The 20,817-nt window shown below is 38.3% G+C and overlaps 3 protein-coding genes across 3 annotated transcripts in view; all 3 read right to left on the reverse strand.

The window, feature by feature from the left end:
- The window catches only part of LOC119499314, an 843,332-nt gene that overhangs the window by 122,694 nt on the left and 699,821 nt on the right, over nt 1–20,817 (reverse strand). The window lies entirely within an intron of this gene.
- On the reverse strand, nt 1,710–20,185 carry LOC119498460. Its single transcript, XM_037787423.1, has 4 exons — nt 20,085–20,185; nt 18,445–18,537; nt 5,150–5,220; nt 1,710–4,016 (listed from the first exon to the last, which is right to left on the reverse strand). The coding sequence occupies exon 4, from the start codon at nt 3,846–3,848 to the stop codon at nt 2,205–2,207; it is 1,644 nt and encodes a 547-aa protein (XP_037643351.1). The 5' UTR covers nt 3,849–4,016; nt 5,150–5,220; nt 18,445–18,537; nt 20,085–20,185; the 3' UTR covers nt 1,710–2,204.
- On the reverse strand, nt 14,714–17,616 carry LOC119498455. The gene is made up of 2 exons (XM_037787419.1): nt 15,798–17,616; nt 14,714–15,539 (listed from the first exon to the last, which is right to left on the reverse strand). Exons 1-2 carry the CDS (start codon nt 16,866–16,868, stop codon nt 15,201–15,203), a joined length of 1,410 nt encoding a protein of 469 aa, XP_037643347.1. The 5' UTR covers nt 16,869–17,616; the 3' UTR covers nt 14,714–15,200.

Genomic DNA, 20,817 nt, shown 5'->3' on the forward strand with positions numbered 1-20,817 from the left:
TTTAACCTCCTTCATGACAAGCTAGTATGGTTGGTACCGATGGATTCATTAGGTTTTTGTAGTTTCATTTGATGCTAGGATCTTTACTCTAGCTTTAAAACACGCTACAACCTCTGAAAGATCGAGTGCATTAATGCGTTAAAGAAATTAGAGGCGTTAAAACGAATTTGCATACACGCGTTACTATTGCGTTCACTTTGACAGCTCTAGAAAAAACTAAAGGCGGGACTAAAACTTTAATTTTATTAACTGTTCATTATTCAATTGTTTTTCCATAATGCAACCATAACCACTTAATTAAACCACAGGACAATAACATGTAATTCAATACACATAAATAGCTTTCATGTCAGTAGTCATTAAAGTTAGGAGCACAATTAAAAAGTTTAAAAGAAGCTGCTATTGAACAAAACTGGTTGCAACTGCAAAATTTGTTCAAATCATTGTGTTTTATTTGGTAAAAACAAAAACAAAACATGCAAAATACATTTAATGTATGGCCACTTTGGCATACATAGACTCCAAAATACAATACAGTTACTGTGGCATACACTATACCATAGAATTTACAACGTTATTATGGCTGAAGAACCAACACGAAGAGTTTAAGAGGCTTAAAGCTAAGACGTTGGTGTTGATTCACTTTGATTTCTTCATTTCATCATCACTAGTGGCACTTTGACATTAATCATCTGATTCTGAATCTAACTGGCTGTGACTGCTCCGACCCCTTCTGCTGTCACAGCATCGTTATTTCGCTTTTCTACCAGTATAAGTGGGCTCTCTTTGTAGTGTAGATGGTTGAGCACATGTTTCAACGTACACCTGTGCTATCTCTTTATAAATAAACAGTTATGGGCTAGTTTCAGCCTCTATCTATTCTTTTTTTCAATCTTATTCAAAAACATTTTAAAAGTATTGGAGCCCCATTTTCCTGATACCCAGCGCACTTGTGGTTGGGACTAATTCATTTTTTGGTGACTAACTGGTGGTAGTGCAGTGTGGAATACACTGTAAAAACCTGACGAGTTAGTTCAACTCAAACTGTTTGAGGAAACCAATTGCCTTAAACCATTCAAGTTTATTAGCTCAAACAATTTAAGCATGAAAAAAATCTTCGGTATGAGACCAAGTAACTCAAGTATTTATTGTTAGGGTAAATAAAGTTAATAATACGAATTCCATTCAGTTAATTGAACTTAAATCTATGAAGTATTTTACACTCAAATGATGCTTTTCTCTAAGCTTATGAAAATGTGTTAATGGAATGTATCTGATTTAATTGAAACTAACTTAAATCCATCTTCTTTACACAAATATTACCACTTCATTTTCATTTACTCCGTTTATTTCCACTAAAGCAAATTATCACATTCTAGTTCAGACAACTTCAAAACTCTGTTGTGGCTACTCAATTAATTTGAGGAGGCCGAGTTGCATTAACACAATACAACACACATCTGACACAATTTAAACTGTTTGTTTAGTTGAACGCTGAACACTCATGACTGAATACATAACATGTCAATGTTAAAACATGTTCTTACTTTATATGACGCAACTGTCTATAAGGCATTATAATGACTTCTAAGGTCAAGTATCATAATTGCTGGTTACTCATTGACATTTTTTGCAAGGATTATAGTGTATTATAATTCCTGTAGTTGTTATACATTAAAATATTTTATAATGTATTATAAAGATTAGAAGTTACTAGCACTGTATAATTATAGTTATAAACACAAAGCATTTTATAATGACTTCTAAGGTCAAGTTTCATAATTGCTGGTTACTCATTGAATTTTTTTTGCAAGGAACATAGTGTGTTATAATTCCCATTGTTGTAATGCATTATCTTTTTGTCATGCTTTATAATGACTGTTATAGCGTGATTATGAGTCACACTAAGTGGTCATTGTTTGCTTTAAGTAAAGTAAAAACTAATTTGACGTTTTGTGTTGTTCTTGCATAGATTTAATGATTTTATTTCAACTACAGGAGTGTGGGTACTTGTGTCGTCGTAACTCTGTTGTCTTGGCTATAGCCATTAAAAAGTCTTGGTCCCTTCTGGGCCTTGATCAGTGTCACTCACAATCCTTTCCAGTTATTTTTATTTACATGTCAGAATAGGTCTCGTCTTGGTCTTGATGGAATCCTCTTTGGTCTCATCATGGTTTTGGTTGGCACTGGTCTTGATTTTTGCCCTAAATTTGAGATTCTTGACGGTTGAGGAGTTTCTCTCCTTTGCCTACTTTAGACCTGATCTCTGCGTTCTCTGCGTTTTCTCTCATGGCTATCAGGTAGTCAACTCGTTGCTTCCAGCCAGGCTTAGCCTCAGATTTCTCTTCCTCAATCAGCATGTCAATGTACTTTGGAATAGAGAGAGGATTCGGCTTCAGTGCTATCTCTTTAAGTCTGTTTAAGCACTTAGCAGAGCTCTCCATCAGTTTCACTACCTTATCCTCCACACGTTTGGATTCAGCCTTCAGTTCTACAACCACCGCCTGAACAGGTACCTTAGCCTCTGAGACTTTCAGGTCCTTTTCTTTCAACACTTCCACTGTTCTTTTTTTTTTAACATCCTTATATTCCCATCTGTACTTCTCATTAAAATGTACATTCCGATAACATTTGCCTGGACACTCTTCACAGTATCCATTTGATCCCATTGCACTGCAGCGTTTTTTATCTGTATCATTTGCATAGGAACAATTCTTGTCGCAGGTGAAGTGGAACGTCAGAATATTGGTGACAAAAATTGCTGTACCAGAAATATCTTCTTCAAAACACTCTCTGGCAATGACTTCGATCTCAAAGTCCGCATTTCTGCTGATCTCTGCCTCATGATCTTTAAGTATCGCAGCTGTCTGTTTTAGCTCCTCAAGCTTGGCTAACCCAACTTTAACCTGCCTCTGCAAGTTCTCATATGTATTCTCAAGCTGCTTTCTTTCTCTGAGGACCTCCTTTGTCATTGTCAAGCTTTTGGTTTCTATGACATTCAAAGCAACAAAGAACCTCTTCATGCTTTTTGTCCCCATGTCCCAAAACATCTTATCAAATTCTCCTCCTTCATCTTCATCACTCATGCTGTCTGCAAACAACGCTGAATTGTTGAATTTGAAGTGAATTGGCAGCCCGTTCTTTGTTTTAGGACATGGGACACCTGAAGCATTGATTGCCTGTAGAACTGCTGGCTGCTGGCCGTCTGCAAATGTCACCAGAATCCGGATGTTTTCCGCCACATCTTTGCCAAAGATCGAGAGCATAGAATCAAACACACATGTCTGTGATGGTGTGAGTCGTGCTAAAGCAGCCGGAGCTACGAAACACACAGCGTCAATGTCACTGACGCCGTGCTCAGCAGAGAAGAGATTACGTAGCTGTTCTGTGATCTCTCTGTCTCTTGCTATGCCTCTTGTATCTCCAAAGCCTGGAGTGTCCACAATGGTCAGTGAGCAATCTATTTCAAAACCATCCTGGTGGTTGATCTTGTACACAGTGACTTCAGAGGTCTGGCTTTCAGCTTGTGATTTCCCCTGACCCTCATCAACTAACTTAAACCGATATGAATCCTCCCATTTAACACCTAGGATGTAATTGATCATCCCATTGATGAGAGTTGACTTCCCAGCCCCAGTCGCTCCGAGGACCATTATCGTGCGATTAGATGTACCAGGTTTGGACTCTTTCCCAAAACTGAAACGTTTGAACCCATCTACATTGATTGGTTCTTCCTTCAGGGAAACTGTATAAACAGGGAGTGGCCCTGTCTCAGGTTTTGGTGGTCTTCTTTTTGCTTTAACAGCATCAGCCAGCCATTTATGGCGTTTGGAAAAATTCCCAGCCATCAAAGTCTGCACTTTGTTTTAGAAGTACTAAATATACAATCAGATGATACCAGGACCTACCCTCTGAAGAGGTAGCTAGGCCTAATCAGAACATATTTCAGACTTGTAATCTGTGCAGTAAAAGTGTATGTCTTCTGCTCTTGAAGTGAAGTGCTCGCAGGTCCAAATCTGCAAAAGATGACAAGTACAAAAATCAAAATGTGCAAAATTCAACTCTCAGCTTCAGCACCATTTCTGTGCTACCTATTGCTACTAGTGCAGCACGAAAACTAGCACAGGCTCAGATCACAATGACTAAAAGTGAGAGTAAGTAGGGCACAGATACGGTGTATGTCGAGAAACAATATTAATGTGGGAAAAAATGGTTCCAATCTTTTTTGGGGGGCATAATTTCCCTTTTAACACATTATTGGACAATATCTTTGAGTCCAACTGACAAATTTAAGCAGTTGGCAACAGAGCTACATATCAGCAGTAAGAGTACCAGAGTGGTGCCCAGAAACATCATAAAAATAGTGTATTAATAGTGTATTGCCAGGCTTCCTGAAATAACATTAATTTTGAACTGTAAACTGTGAAGATACAAGTGTCTTGTTGCTTAGCAAAGAAAGGAGAAGTTAGAGCTCATCTTGATTTATTGTCTTTTAAAACTGTTCTCAAAAAATACGGCAAAAATAGCACATTACACCTGTTCTCAAACCCCTACATTGATTGAGCCAACAAAACGTAAAATTACGTAAATAAAAGTAAATAACGTACGAAAACAACGTCACAGAAGTACAACAAATGCATTAGAAACATCACTAAAAAACACGTGACAAATGTCACGTCACTAACCTAACTTACAAAAAAAAACACCGGTCTCAAACACCGGTCTCCTGGTTGAAAGTCCTGTGTTTGTTGGACCCATCCTCCTCCCCTCCCTCCCACCATAAGCACGTTTTCTCACTTTTTATGCTACGTCACTAGCTATGAGTGTAGCATATTCATGTGGATGCATTTACATTGCAGTCAGTACAACTACAGTGCGTACAAATGACACGTCAAAAGCAAGAAAGGCGTTCTTATTGCACGCTAAATGCCTTCTGCATTATTGTGTCATTCATATGCCTTTTCGTGCGAACGGGCTGCCTGGGTGAAAGTCCTGTGCTTTTTTGATTCCACCTATGCTTTTCCTGCTTTTAACATGTTGAAATGTATTCCTTGAAAAAAGGTCTGTTGGGATCTACAGTATACACAGTGATAACACAAAACTATGGAAAAGGGTCCCCAAAGTCAGTGTGATAGTTGTTCCTGCCTACCTGCCAGAGGAAGCCAAGTGAGCACCAGTATGAGCAGCCTGAGGCAATCAGAGGACTCAAATGATGAAATCCTGCAGGAGTAAAGAAAAGACTTAGGTTACGTCTGAAATTCCACACTTACATGATATTTAGTACGCTAAAACAGTCCGAAACCTTAGTATGAAACCAGTAGTACATGAATTGCATACTATTTACAGTGAAATATTACAGTTAGCAAATGTTTGACACTACAGCAGCATAAATATCCCACAATGCAATGCGGTAGTGATGACAACGTTCATAACAGATGTTGACGGACAGCTCTTTAAGGTCAATAACGCCTCAATTTAAGTGTGTGTATAAGATGTCCCTTTGCTGTGGGCGTAATATATTTTTGGACTTGGTAATTACAGTTCAGTGCGTCCGAAAAGATGCATACTGGTACTACTATTTACTCAAGGATGTGAGTGGCTTTGACAAGGGCAAAATAGTGCTGGCTAGACAACTGGGTCAGAGCATCTCCAAAACTGCAGCTCTTGTGGGATGTTCCCGATCTGCAGTGGTCAGGACCTACCAAAAGTGGTCCAAGGAAGGAGAATCAGTGAACCGGCGACAGGGTCAGACCCGAGGCTGGGATGTACACCTTGTTCTCCAAATTCCTAAAATAAAACAAGTACAAAGTTCCAGTTATTCTATTTTAAAGTCCAACATTTAGTCACATTTAGTCATCCCTTTGGCAGTCAAAAATGAATGTCAGTGTGTTTTTCATATTTGTAGATAGATTTTTATCATTAAGATCTTTGGCAAAATATTAGAAATGCTCCTTTTCCTCTCAGCAGGTGGAGGGACATGTTGATCTGTGTTTGATTGACAGCAGCTGGCAGGCTGAGCCCCGGCAGGGGAACAAGAGACAAAGTAAACCAACTCGTAGCTTACAAGCCATGGACGCAACAAATAAACACAGGACTTTGACCCAGGACACCGCTGTTCGTGTCCCATATGAAACCAAATGTTGACGTTGACTTAACGCTTATTACGTAACAAGATTGTTGCGTTGTCACATTATGTTGTTACGTTACATTGTTATGGTTATGTTATGTTGTTAGGTTATTATTTTAACACAAACCATGATCCTTTTTCTAACCTTAACCAAGTAGTTTAGCCTAAACCCAACCAATCGTTTCACAACGCTAACCATGTGACATTGTGCGTTTCTGCAAGTGTGATATGAGGCTGATATGAAACATTTATGAAACGTATTTTTTGTTCAGAAACGTCGACATTCAACATATCCCATGGCACAATGCCAACATGTTTTCTGACTGGGTCAATATAAATATATTAAAGAGGAATATATATATCCAACACATACATATATGGCGCGCATAAAATAAAAAAATAAACAAAATAAAATGCCAGAGATGAGGACACCTTAGCAGGAAAGCTAATGTGGTTGTTCAAAGTCTGTGGCTCTTTTATTTGTAGCAGGCTGCTTTGTGACTGGTTGAGTGCACGGTTGTATTTGAAGGCAGCTTAGATAAGTGTGTCAACATTTCTTTCTTCAGAGGATGATGTTAATTGAGACTTTGTAAGAAAATTTACTCTTAATATTAAAAGTGAAGGGGACAAAATTAGGATCTTGAAAAGTGAGAGGGACGTCCCCCACGTCCCCAGTGGAGATTAAGCCCTTGTGATCAAACAGTTATAAGATGATCGATTAGCTTAAAGTCCAGTTATGTTTCATATTGCAGTTTAGTGGACTATAAACGTAAGTGAATGATTCGGCAATGGACAAAGAGCCTGAAAGTAGTTTTCCCACTTTAATCTTTTGAATGATGAATCGATTCTGAAATCTGTGAACTTTTCAAAGATACATTTTTCTTACTAAAAAGAATACTCTTAATAATATTTATTCTGGGTTTTGTCTTATGAAGTTTTGTTGGGAAGTCACAATGAACAATTGATGCCTTTTCTTACATTAGGAATCAACCATTTGAGTTTGTCAAACCTGATTTTAACAAAACAAAAAAAAACTGGGAGCTTTGACACAAAAACAAGAAACACAAACAAATAATTCTAAAACTGAAATTAAATCATGCAATTATATTTATACAACTAATATCTTCACTATCATATAAACACTGAAACATAAAACATTGTTCTAACCGATCAGTGAAATCAGCAACTTACCGCTCAGTTCGTCTCTGATCGGGATGGGAGGTCGAGTTCTACTTCAGTTCACTCTGTAGCTCCTTTTATACACACACACACATTTACAACTAGCGAGACCATTTCCTTGAAACCTCACCTTGAAAGTAAAAGTAAATCTGTTGTTTGCACGCACATGATAACATAAATGAGATCACACTAAGTGAACCATGCTCACTTTTGCCTTGTTTATTGAGAGTCTGATGTTTATCATAATCCCAAATGTATCAAGGTTCATTAATTGTCATTTTACAACACAGGGTTGCACAATGAAATGGTAAACAACTGTAGCTCCTTCAGACACAGAACATGAACGTTGATTGGTTGCATGTATAAATTGTCTTGTTGCAGCAGTAAAGTAAATAATAATAATTAACAGGAAAGAAACAAACAGGTTGTCACTTTTTATAAAAGATGAAAAAGACTCTTTGGTTTTTGTTTTTTAAGTTTGCCATTAGATTTGGATTTACAGGAGTTTATCAAACCAAAAGGTTAGAGAAGTTTCATACATTTTACTAGTTTATTCTATGGAGCCCCAGAAAGAGTCATGGTGAGAATGTTTTTTTGTAATAACTACTTTTGCAATCCTCAATACTTTTGCATTATCTTGCAATACATTTTCATAACCACCTACCTCCATAGAGGAACCTGTTCATCATTCCATTTTTATTCCAACAGTGTCTAGTGTATATGTTTATGTACATTCTAGTGTCTATACGTGTGTATATACAGTTTTGAGCTGTTCTCATACAGTGTTCGTAGCTATACCTGTGAAAAGTAAGGCACTATAATTTTTATATAACCCAGATAATTAATTAATATGTAATCCATTTAATTGTTAGCCAAGACAGGTGACGTGGTAGAAAGAGCGACAAAGTCCACGTAAGGAGGAGGTTAGGGTGGATAGGTGGGTCCAAAAACACCGGACTTTCACCCAGGAAACTGCTGATTTGACAACAAAGTAGTGTTGTTGCCTAAACAGGTTCTGTACTGCAGCGCGTTGTGCAGGCGCAGTAATCACTTTTCGTAGGATATCATACAAACCGTTGTATGACGATATGGTATATATATATACAGTATAGTATCCACACATAGTAGTTAAATGTTTGTTTTGTCTTTGTCCAGCTTTATTGTCCTTGTTTTTAGCTGTATGTCTATTTCAGCTCGTTCTCATTCCCAGGACGTCAGATACCGAGGCCTTTGTAGCGTTATGTAGCGTTATTGCATAGAGCAGATTAATAATCAAACATTAATTAATATCAAAATATTTATCTATAATTAATAACCCACAATTATTAATCATAAACCCATACATTGTCTTAAAAGATGAAGGAGAGTGGTGACACTCAGCTTCAAATATCACACACAGTTACTTTAATATCATACTTTACCCAGGTGTCACCCAGTTTTATAAAAAACAGGGGAAAATTCACAATTTGATATCAATCAGTTGAGTCTCATAATCTCAGTGTTGCTACGGAGTTCTTGGGCATAGTGACCAGTGATTTGAATTGTTTATATACACACACAAAATCAAGTAATCAAGTTCTTTATAAAATGAGGTGTTTATTTGACTAACTACATGACTAAACTACTGACAGAATAAAATTGAATAAATGATAAAACAAAAGGAAAAAGGAATGAAATGAATAAAGGATAATTAAGGGATTACAGGGAATGCAATAATGAACATTTATGGATAGAAACAAATTAAATGTGACCAGGTCAATTCAGCGACTAAAATCCCTCTGATTGGATTTTGACATTTGCCTATCAACTAAATGTAGTTTTGATATTAATGTACCGTTCAGCAGCAGATAGTTTAAGAAGCACCAGGGAAGATTGAGAAGCAGTTTCATCTTATAAATTTAGGCGTGGTCTAATTCAAGTTTAGAATTTGCGGATGGATTTCCTAATTCTTCTTGTGTTTAACATTGATTATCCATTTTTGTAAACTGACCTTATTTATTAATTGACTGAAGTTGTTTATTAGTCTAGTCATCAAACTCTTTCTCTTCTGAAAATGCATCTATACATCACCCTCGCTGAGTAGGCTGGTGTGGAAGGAGGTTGTGCTGTTTGGAGTAGAGTGGTGTCACATTCTGTCTGGAACACGCCATTTTGGATCTTTTGGCTCCAACTTGTACGACCCGGATTGAGTCGTTTCTCTCCCTCAGTTGCTCTCTTTGGCGTCCTCGGATATGGTCGACTGGCACGTTACCTCCATGCATTGTTCCATCTCCGTCTCTCTCTGTCTGGTGCAGCATCTCTGTGTCATTTCTTCAGACCCCCCTCTCGTAGCTGGAGGGGTCACTACGTTCAAAAGGTTCTTGACTTAAAGTCTTTCTTTAAAGTCTCTTTTCTTCACACTGGCTGGTACCACCAGCACGTCGTGGATACAGTAGGGCTGTCTCAGCCCTCAGAGAATAGCGGCAAGGCGACAGAGTAGCACAACAGATGGTTTGGCAAGGAAGGTTCTTTAGCCATATTCAGGTAGGCTGGATGACGATCTCAGCCTGGCGGGAGGTGCTGAGCCTCCGGTCCTCAGGACGGCGAGCAGCCTGTGTCCCCGGTCGTGTTCTTTCTCACCCCCCTTCTACGCCCCCCTTCCCTGGTTTTGCAGGAGAGAAGGGGGGTAAGCAAAGGGACACCGCTCCAAGAGCAGACCACAAAGACTAGCTGATGTCTTCTCCTTCTTATCATTTGAGAAAGGGGTGCGGCGTTTAGTTGGCGGGAAACAGCTTTCTCCTCCCATCTGACAACTATACTGATTCTTTCAGTTGAACTTCTTTAGCAGGATTAATGCTAGTTTATTTGTTTCACATAATTAATTCTTCCATATTTGATATCTGGGCTTCATGTGCTACAAATAGATATCAGACACTCAGGATATAAACCACTGATTAAAACTTGATCAATTGAATTAAAACAAATTAACCAATCACACAACACAGATAAACCTTGTTATCGAAACATGTAGGTATGCAAACACTACACAGACAGGCGTATACATGTTGATTTACTGTATAAGTGTGCTCATTACACAGTAAATGAAGGGATAAAATATCAAACAGTCACACAATGTGGGTGAGAGCAATCGAGAAGGAGGAGGTGTTGTTCTCATGAAGCAGACATCCGGTGTCAATGAGATAAAAATGACCAACATAACATGAAACTTGTAAACAGAGTTGATTATCATGAACTTAATTCTATATGTTCTAAGCATATCACCAAAATGAATGTACATTTTAATTTGCATTAAGTGTCACTTTCATTTGGTTTTAGACACAGCGGCATGTGTTTTGTGTGTCTGTGATTGCAAAGGAATGCGTTGCAAGTCATAAATCAAGAAGGCCATAAAACCTACTTTTGTATATTCAGTGTATCGGGTGTCTTCATCGCTTCTCTGAGTTTCAGGGAGAAACCCAGCCTTTGACCTTTGTCCCGTAACTCAGAGAAAAACACTTCACGTGGTCAGGACGGGTCATAAATTGGGGGTTTATCAACTCCATTATTTGCCCTGGGGGTCATGTAAGCAGTTTCTGGATGAAGTTTAAGAATTATGATATATATGGTCATTGTTTTCATTATCACATTTCATATTCTTCATCTTACACAGTCATCATTCGCTACACCTTGTCACGGCCGTCCGGGTGTAATACCGCCGCACAAGGCAGCCTCTGTATGAAACACACCGGGCGTTCAATTAACTACAATGTAAACCCATCCGCGACAATAGTTATTACATCATAATTTTCATTTTCATTGATTGCAGTCAGCCATATTGCAATTTCGATAAACGTTCGATTAATCGTGCAGCCCGAGTCAACACATTGACTTATTTTAACTTGCATACGTAACCTATGTAAAAAACATACTTATTCTTATTATGATCTTTTCCTAAACCTAACCAAGTGGTTTGTTCACAACGTTAAGCAAGTGTTTAAAACTGCAACCGTTTCACTTTCAACACGTGGGTAGGCACAGTTTGGCCCGTCTGAAGCATTAGAATGGCCGTGATAACAACTGATAACAGCCTTTTAATGGGCTGATAACAAATCAAAGTGAACAACGAAAAACCAGAGCAGTGTTGGAAATTATTTCTTTTTGTCCACTTGCCGCTGTGGCTGTGAATTCCAAAATCTAGCAGCCACTCAAAAGACTACCATTGTTTTTTTGGCTGGTGATTGAAGCAAATCTAGCAGCCACTTGCATATTTTACCAGCATTTGGCTGGCGCTAATTTCCAACCCTGAACCAGAGTCAAATTCATTGTATGTGTACACATATTTGGGCAATAAAACTAATTCTGATTCCGATTTTGCATTCCATTGTATTAAGTTTTTGCATTTCCTTTGTAATATCGTATCAACACAGCGTCAATAAGGAAAAGGTAACGCATCTACACCACTCCATGCCACAAAAAAATGTATAAATGACTACGTTTCAACCCTACTTAGATCTTCGTCAGGTCAGAATCATTAACAGTAGTCATTAATAACATTTTGTGGCATGGAGTAGTGGGCAGGTGTTACCTTTTTCCTTATTAGAGCCACAATATATCATCCCATGGCTATAATTATAATCCAAGCTACAGCCTGTCTATCTGTCTATCTGTCTATCTATCTGTCTATCTATCTGTCTATCTGTCTATCTGTCTATCTGTCTATGTGTCTATCTGTCTGTCTGTCTGTCTGTCTATCTGTCTATCTGTCTATCTGTCTATCTGTCTATGTGTCTATCTGTCTATCTGTCTGTCTGTCTGTCTGTCTGTCTGTCTATCTGTCTATCTGTCTGTCTGTCTGTCTATCTGTCTATCTGTCTATCTATCTGTCTATCTGTCTATCTGTCTATCTATCTGTCTATCTGTCTATCTGTCTATCTATCTGTCTATCTGTCTATCTGTCTATCTATCTGTCTATCTGTCTATGTGTCTATCTGTCTATCTGTCCATGTGTCTATCTGTCTATCTATCTGTCTGTCTATCTGTCTATGTGTCTATCTGTCTATCTGTCCATGTGTCTATCTGTCTATCTGTCTATCTATCTGTCTGTCTATCTGTCTATGTGTCTATCTGTCTATCTGTCTATCTGTCCATGTGTCTATCTGTCTATCTGTCTATCTGTCTGTCTAGCTGTCTAGCTATCTATATAGGTTAGTGGGAATGCAAAACTGTCCAGTTTAACCTCCATCTTCTTCAATGAATATATTGTGTGTATATATGGTCAACTTTGTTGCATATCTTTGATATTTACAGTAAATTTCTGAATGTTTGAAGTTGTTATAACTGCTTGGTGTAAAAGTCTAGCCCAAAAGATCTCAAACTATTTGAGAAAATGAAGATCATTTTCGATGATTTGAAGTTGATGCCACCAGTATGAAGGCTGATTTGAAAGTTAACTGCAGAGGGCCAAAGAACACAGTGACACATCAGAGGACAGCAGACAACACAGATTGTATTTATATATATATCAGATATGATTTATTGTGAATCATTTCTCCATCATTCACCTTATTACTCCACAACAATAAAATGCAATTCAATGCACATCAATAGAATTGTTAACAGGGATTCACATTAACGATATTTTTCAAATTTAAAAATAAGATAAGAGCAGATTTAAACAAAACAAAACTTAGCAAATAGCGAGTTTTAAATTAATTCCTGTTTAAAACCCAGTATAGACCAATGTAAACTGGGTGCAGTGTAGATATATCTAAACCTTTTCATGAAAATATAATTAAATGATCATAATAGAAAATAGAAAAATACTATCACATTTTCAGTATTCAGATTGCTGAGTTAATAAACCTGCAGGTTTAAACTTTTACATTGGTGTCAGGAAGTTAATGGTTTCAGCACAAAATGTGGTCACACTTTAACATTTATCACCACACATGGTAAATGTGTGTTTTTCTTTTTAGTAAACGGAACAAAAATAGCAAGTAACTCCGGCAGGAATACGTTTGTAAAAAAGAAAACTGTGAACAGTTTCACTCTTTATCTCCCACACATTTATGATTGAGCTTTTCTTCCTCAAAGTCATTTAAGTCTCTCGGTATCGAGACACATGCTCTGCTTTTTCTCTCATGGTTATCAGGGACTGAACTGGTTGCTTCCAGCCAGGCTTTGCCTCAGATTTCTTTCAATCAGCACGTCAATGTTCTCTGGAATGGAGGGAGTAGCCTATTTGGCTAAATTTCTTTAAGTCTGTTCAGAGACTTGGCCGAGCTCTCTATCAGTTTCACTAACTCGGCCTGCACAACATGATGTTCAGCCTTCACTTTTGCAATCAATGCCTTGACAGCCAACTGAGGAGGTGGGAGTGACCTCTCATTCAGTTTTATCATCGCTGACATGACTGCACAGCAAAAACGGCAAAAGCAGATTAAGGATGGGTACTTTTTGGCTGCAGTGAGCAGGACAGTGATTGTAATTTAATCGCTGGGAGCCATAAACTCTTTATGGACTGCAGGAAGTAAGGTGAGCTCATCAAGGTTCGTATAAAGCCTACATCCTTTCTTGTTGGTGGCAACCGAAGGGTTAATATTGTGGCCTGTTAGTAGCTAGTACAGCTGGATGGCTTCGTGGTAATTACATCCCCTAGACCTAAAAACTAAAATTTTACCACCTGTGATGTGACGATATACATTTCTTAGAATAGAGTGCTACAGGAATGAGTCCTGAAACCAGGAAATGAGTTAGCATTTTAGCACTTCTGGTTCCCTCGTCTGGATGTCAATGGGTTTTTAGTTAGATGTCTGAAATAAGGTCTGTGGTTAACACAAGCTGAAGAGATTTTAACGTTTTGTTCTACGACATAAAATACGTCAATAAATATCCCACTGGTGAATTTTGAAGCTTTTATGTGTCTTAAAAAAGGCGGTTGTTAACAAGTGGCTAAATGAGACTACTAAACGTCATCACGCCGACTCGTCCGCCTTTACAGCCTCGTTGTGTTTACTCGCACAGATGAGACCGTGGTGTAGTTTGTTTATAGCCTCACGTTAGCTTTTTATACCCCCCGCGACAACGTAGTCGGGGGTATATAGCACTCCGCGTGTCCTTCCGTCCGTTCGTGTGTCACACTTTTGTTTCCGGAGTAGAACTCAAAAACTATTTAACTTAGGAACTTCATATTTGGTATCATAGTTGACAGTGTGGTCTAGTTGTGCCTTTTGGTGGTTAGAAAAGGGCAAAACCTTCAGTCCTACTTTAGCAGGGGTCAAGCAGTGAGCGGAGGTATGTGAGCAATGCTCACTTTTGCCTTGTTAATTCTGGCGATTGCATTCACACTTCAAAAATCATAAAGTGCTGTTCATTTGTGAAGATTATCTTACGTAACAAACTGTGAGTATCATAAACGTTTGTTTGCCACAGAGTTCATTTTCTGCAATAATCCAAAACCCAATGGAACAATCCCATTGGCTTTTTGTCGAGAGAACCAGGGCGATGCTAACTTCCTGGTTGGCCTACAAAAAATACATCATCCCTGGAGCACTCTAATGAGAGCTGAAGTCCTGACTTCACTTCCTGTCTAGCTTCTGTTCCACTGGCTTCTGTAACTCAATACAATCTCTCATTCAGCATTTATTTCAAGGTTTACTGTCTATGTTCTAAAACAAATCAGTTCTTCTACAACAGTTTCTAGTTAAGCTCAGAAAACAATAAACTACAGGTCCCGTGAACTTGTGTCGTCGTAACTCTGTTGTCTTGGCTATAGCCATTAAAAAGTCTTGGTCCCGTCTGAGCCTTGATCAGTGTCACTCACAATCCTTTCCAGTTATTTTTATATACATGTCAGAATAGGTCTCGTCTTGGTCTTGATGGAATCCTCTTTGGTCTCATCATGGTTTTGGTAGGCCTAGATTTGAGATTCTTGACGTTTGAGGAGTTTCTCTCCTTTGCCTACTTTAGACATGATCACTGCGTTTTCTCTCATGGTTATCAGGTAGTCAACTCGTTGCTTCCAGCCATCTTTGGCCTCAGATTTCTCTCCCTCAATCAGCATGTCAATGTACTCTGGAGTAGAGAGAGGATTCGGCTTCAGTGCTATCTCTTTAAGTCTGTTTAAGCACTTACCAGAGCTCTCCATCAGTTTCACTACCTCATCCTCCACACGTTTGTATTCAGCCTTCAGTTCTACAACCAACGCCTGAACAGGTGCCTTAGCCTTTGAGGCTTTCAGGTACTTTTCTTTCAGCTTATCCAGTGTTGTTTTTTTTTTAACTTCCCTATATTCCCATCTGTACTTCATATTAAAATGTAAATCCCAGTAACATTTGCCTGGACACTCTTCACAGTATCCATTTGATCCCATTGCACAGCAGCGTCTTTTTTCTGCATCATTTGCATAGGCACAACTCCTGTGGCAGGTGAAATTACACGTCAGACAATTGGTGACGAAAATTCCCTTACCAGAAATATCTTCTTTAAAACACTCCGGGACAGTGACTTCGATCTCAAAGTCCGCATTTCTGCTGATCTCTGCCTCATGATCTTTAAGTATCGCAGCTGTCTGTTTTATCTCCTCAAGCGTGGTTAACCCAACTTTAACCTGCTTCTGCAAGTTTTCAACTGAATTCTCGAGCTGCTTTCTTTCTCTGAGGACCTCTTTTGTCATTTTCAAGCTTTTGGTTTCTATGATATTCAAAGCAACAAAGAACCTCTTCATGCTTTTTGTCCCCATTTTCCAAAACATCTTATCAAAGTCTCCATCTTCGTCTTCATCACTCATGTTGTCTGCTGCAGATGATTTGTTGTCTGCAAACAACGCTGAATTGTTGAATTTGAAGTGAATTGGCAGCCCGTTCTTTGTTCTAGGACATGGGACACCTGAAGCATTGATTCCTTCTAGAACTGGTGGTTGCTGGCCATCTGCAAATGTCACCAAAATCCGGATGTTGTCCGCCACATCTTTGCCAAAGATTGAGAGCACCGAATCAAACACATATTTCTGTGATGGCGTGAGTCGTGCTAAAGCAGCCTGAGCTACGAAACACACAGCGTCAATGTCACTGACGCCGTGCTCAGCAGAGAAGAGATTACGTAGCTGTTCTGTGATCTCTCTGTCTCTTGCTATGCCTCTTGTATCTCCAAAGCCTGGAGTGTCCACAATGGTCAGTGAGCAATCTATTTCAAAACCATCCTGGTGGTTGATCTTGTACACAGTGACTTCAGAGGTCTGGCTTTCAGCTTGTGATTTCCCCTGACCCTCATCAACTAACTTAAACCGAAATGAATCCTCCCATTTAACACCTAGGATGTAATTGATCATCCCATTGATGAGAGTTGACTTTCCAGCCCCAGTCGCTCCGAGAACCATTATCGTGCGATTAGATATACCAGGTTTGGACTCTTTCCCAAAACTGAAACGTTTACACCCATCTACATCGATTGGTTCTTCCTTCAGGGGAACTTTATAAACAGAGAGCGGCCCTGTCTGAGGTTTTAGCAATGTGCTTTTTGCTTTAACAGCATCAGCCAGCCGTTTGGGGCTTCTGGAAAAAATCCCAGCCATCATAGCCGTCATTTTGTTTTAGAAGTACTAAATATACAATCAGATGATACCAGGACCTTCCCTCTGAAGAGGTAGCTTGGCCTAATCAGAAAATATTTGAGACTTGTAGTCTGTGCAGTAAAAGTGTATGTCTTCTGCTCTTGAAGTGAAGTGCTCGCAGGTCCAAATCTGCAAATGATGACATGTACAAAGCAGTAAGATTACCAAAGTTAAAGGAATTCACCAGAGTTGTGCCCAGAAACATCACAAAAATAGCAGAATGTATTGCCAGGCTTCTTGAAATAACAGATTTTTGAAGTGTAAACTGTGAAGATACATCCCATCCCAGTAGTAATGTCAGCGTGAGAGACGGGCGTGTCCAGATCAGTTATGATACTTTGAGGAAGCAACAATATATTTTCATAATATAAGCCAACATTTGGATTCACGATGGTTATACAATTTACTGAGGATACCCAGCAGTCGATGAGTCATATTGTTTTATAATCCTAAACAAAGATAAAACAGCAATGATAGTTTTGTTGCATAGTAAAGAGAGGAGAAGTTAGGGCTCATCTTGATTCCTTATGTTTTAAAACTGTCCTTAAAGAAATATGGCAAAAATAGCACATTACACCTGTTGTCAAACCACTACATTGGCTTTCAGCATGCACTACAATAGATTTAGGTTATTTGCTAGTCTATAAACAATGTTGCCATTGTACATTTCTGCAAACCACTGGATACGCTGAATGTTGATATTTCTGAACCAAAAACATAAATAAAATAAATAAATAAATACGTTTTCATATCAGCCTCGTATCACGGTTGCAGAAACGCACAATGGCACATGGTTAATATTGTGAAACGATTGGTTAGGTTTAGGCAACAAAACTATTTGGTTATGGTCAGAAGAAAGAACATAACGCAACAACGTAACGCAGCAACGTAACGCAGCAACGTAACGCAGCAACGTAACGCAACAACGTAACGCAACAACGTAACGCAACAACGTAACGCAACAACGTAACGTAACAACGTAATGCAATTACCTTAAATAAACAACAACCACCCTTAGCTGACTTAATCACGCAACGTACAGTATACACAGTGATAACACAAAATGAATGTGAAATAATTACAAAATATTACAGTTAGCATGGGGTGGGAATGTTAATGCAACTGAGGGCATGATAAATAGAATATCCAGAAAAGCTCTGAGGCTGGCTGGAATGACAACAAACAATGATGGACTATATATTCTATAAAGAGCAATCTACAATGTTCTGTAGGATTAAGGAGGATGAAGGTAATTTACTGCGTGTGGACAGGTGGTCTTACAACAGTTTATAGTAGGAACTAAAATTCAACTCAAACTTTCATTTAATGATATGGTTTTTAATTATTTCAATTGTTTTGCTGAATCTGAATCAATAATTGATTGTTTTATCTTAGTTAATTAATTAATTGATTATCTTCATGTCAGGTTGTGAATCTCTGCCCCCTCAAAAAAGTTTATGTATGATCTCCATGCATACAAGTGTTAGAAGTCTCCTGAAAATACAAAGAAACAGAAGAAAACAATTGCTGAAAATAAATTCCGACAAACCTGTTGGCTGTTCTCAGTCCAGTCGCCCAGATCAGGATCCAGCTGTTGATATTCAAAATGCTGCTTGGGATGTACACCTTGTTCTCCAAATTCCTAAAATAAAACAAGTACAAAGTTCCAGTTATTCTATTTTAAAGTCCAGCATTTAGTCACATTTAGTCATCTCTTTGGCAGTCAAAAATGAATGTCAGTGTGTTTTTCATATTTGATTTTTATCATTAAGATCTTTGGCAAAATATTAGAAATGCTCCTTTTCCTCTCATCAGGTGGAGGGACATGTTGATCTGTGTTTGATTGACAGCAGCTGGCAGGCTGAGCCCCGGCAGGGGAACAAGAGACAAAGTAAACCAACTCGTAGCTTACAAGCCATGGACGCAACAAATAAACACAGGACTTTAACCCAGGACACCGCTGTTCGTGTACCATATGAAACCAAAAGTTGACGTTGACTTAACGCTTATTACGTAACAAGATTGTTGTGTTGTCACATTATGTTGTTACGTTACATTGTTATGGTTATGTTATGTTGTTAGGTTAATATTTTAACACAAACAATGATCCTTTTTCTAACCTTAACCAAGTAGTTTAGCCTAAACCCAACCAATCGTTTCACAACGTTAACCATGTGACATTGTGCGTTTCTGCAAGCGTGATATGAGGCTGATATGAAACATATTTATGCAACGTATATTTTGTTCAGAAACGTCAACATTCAACATATCCCATGGCACAATGCCAACATGTTTTCTGACTGGGTTGATATAAATATATTAAAGAGGAATATATATATATATATCCCGTACATACATACATGGCGCATAAAATAAACAAATTAAAATGCCAGAGATGAGGACACTTTAGCTGGGAAGCTAATGTGGTTGTTCAAAGTCTGTGGCTCTTTTATTTTGTAGCAGGCTGATTTCTGACTGGTTGTCAGTGTGGCCGTATGTCAAGGAAATAATGCTGACGTTACTACTTTATACAAGATATTTAAGATTAAACAATTTGACAGACAACATGCAATTTAATTTCAGTTGGACTTTTAAGACGTCATGTCCTCAGTGGTAATATGTAAAAAGACACTGTGATAGACCGCATTACATACCGACAGAATACTTGCTGCTGCTTGTTAAGCTCATTTCTTTGAGCGCATTTTAAAATTAACTCGAAATATTAAAAGTGAGGTGACACAATTTAGATTTTGATTTAGTGGACTATAAATGTAAATGAATGATGCGACAATGGACAAAGAGCCTGAAAGCAGTATTCCAATCTTTTGAATGATGAATGGATTCTGACATCGGTGAGCTTTTCAAAGATGCCTTTTTCTTACTAAGTAAAATACTCTTAATATCTATTCTGTTTTTTTTTCTCTTATGAAAGTTTTGTTGGAAATCAATCATCATCAATTAGGAATCAACCATGTGGGACGGCATGTACAAAACTGTGTTTGCAAAACTGGGAGCCAAATTGATCCGATTGTATTTGTTATATTGCCAAAAGTGGAATACAAGAACAGTGAACACAAGCAAATCATTCTAAAACTAAAATTAAATCATGCAATTATGTTTATGTAACTAATATCTTCACTATCACATAAACACTGAAGCATAAAGAGTGTAACAGATTCAGAAACTTACCGCTCAGTTCGTCTCTGATCGATATGGGAGGTTGAGTTCTGATTCAGTTCACTCTGTAGCTCCTTTTATACACACACACACACACACACCTGTCTCTCTGTCTCTCACTCTCTCTCTCTCTCTCTCACACACACACATTTACAACAAGTCAGACCATTTCAAAGAAACCCCACCCTGAAAATTAAAGTAAAAATAAATCTGTTATTTGCACTCACATGATAACAGATTGAGAACACATTTAACCCCAACACGACTGCTAACATCAATATAATCCTACTTCTTCATTTTAGTTGCATTTTGATAATGTGGTTTAAGGTTTTTTGCATAGTATCATATCAAACTTGTGAGGTTGTGGTTTTATAGACCCAGCTGTGACCAACACATGACCTTTAGCACGTGGTTAGGAATCGATTATGAATAAATGCATATTTGCAATTTTCAAAATAAGTAAACTTTTTTCATTTAAAGGGTAACTACACCCACAAACTCTGCTATAACCTTCCAGTGTGTGAAGGAAACACATATCTGGAGGTCAGAGGTCAAGGGACACCTTTCAAAATGGCCATGACAGTTTTCCTTGCTAGAATGTAGTGTAAGTTTTGAACGCTATCACGCGGTGCGTGTCACAGCCCAAATTCTTAAATTGCTAAAGGAACAAAGTGCCTTTGTGAACAGGAAGGGTACAAGGTTCACAAACAAACTGGGTTAATGACTTTGACTATAAGCGAGACCA

This window comes from Sebastes umbrosus, chromosome 12 (genome assembly GCF_015220745.1).
Source record: "Sebastes umbrosus isolate fSebUmb1 chromosome 12, fSebUmb1.pri, whole genome shotgun sequence".
Classification (NCBI taxonomy): domain Eukaryota; kingdom Metazoa; phylum Chordata; class Actinopteri; order Perciformes; family Sebastidae; genus Sebastes; species Sebastes umbrosus.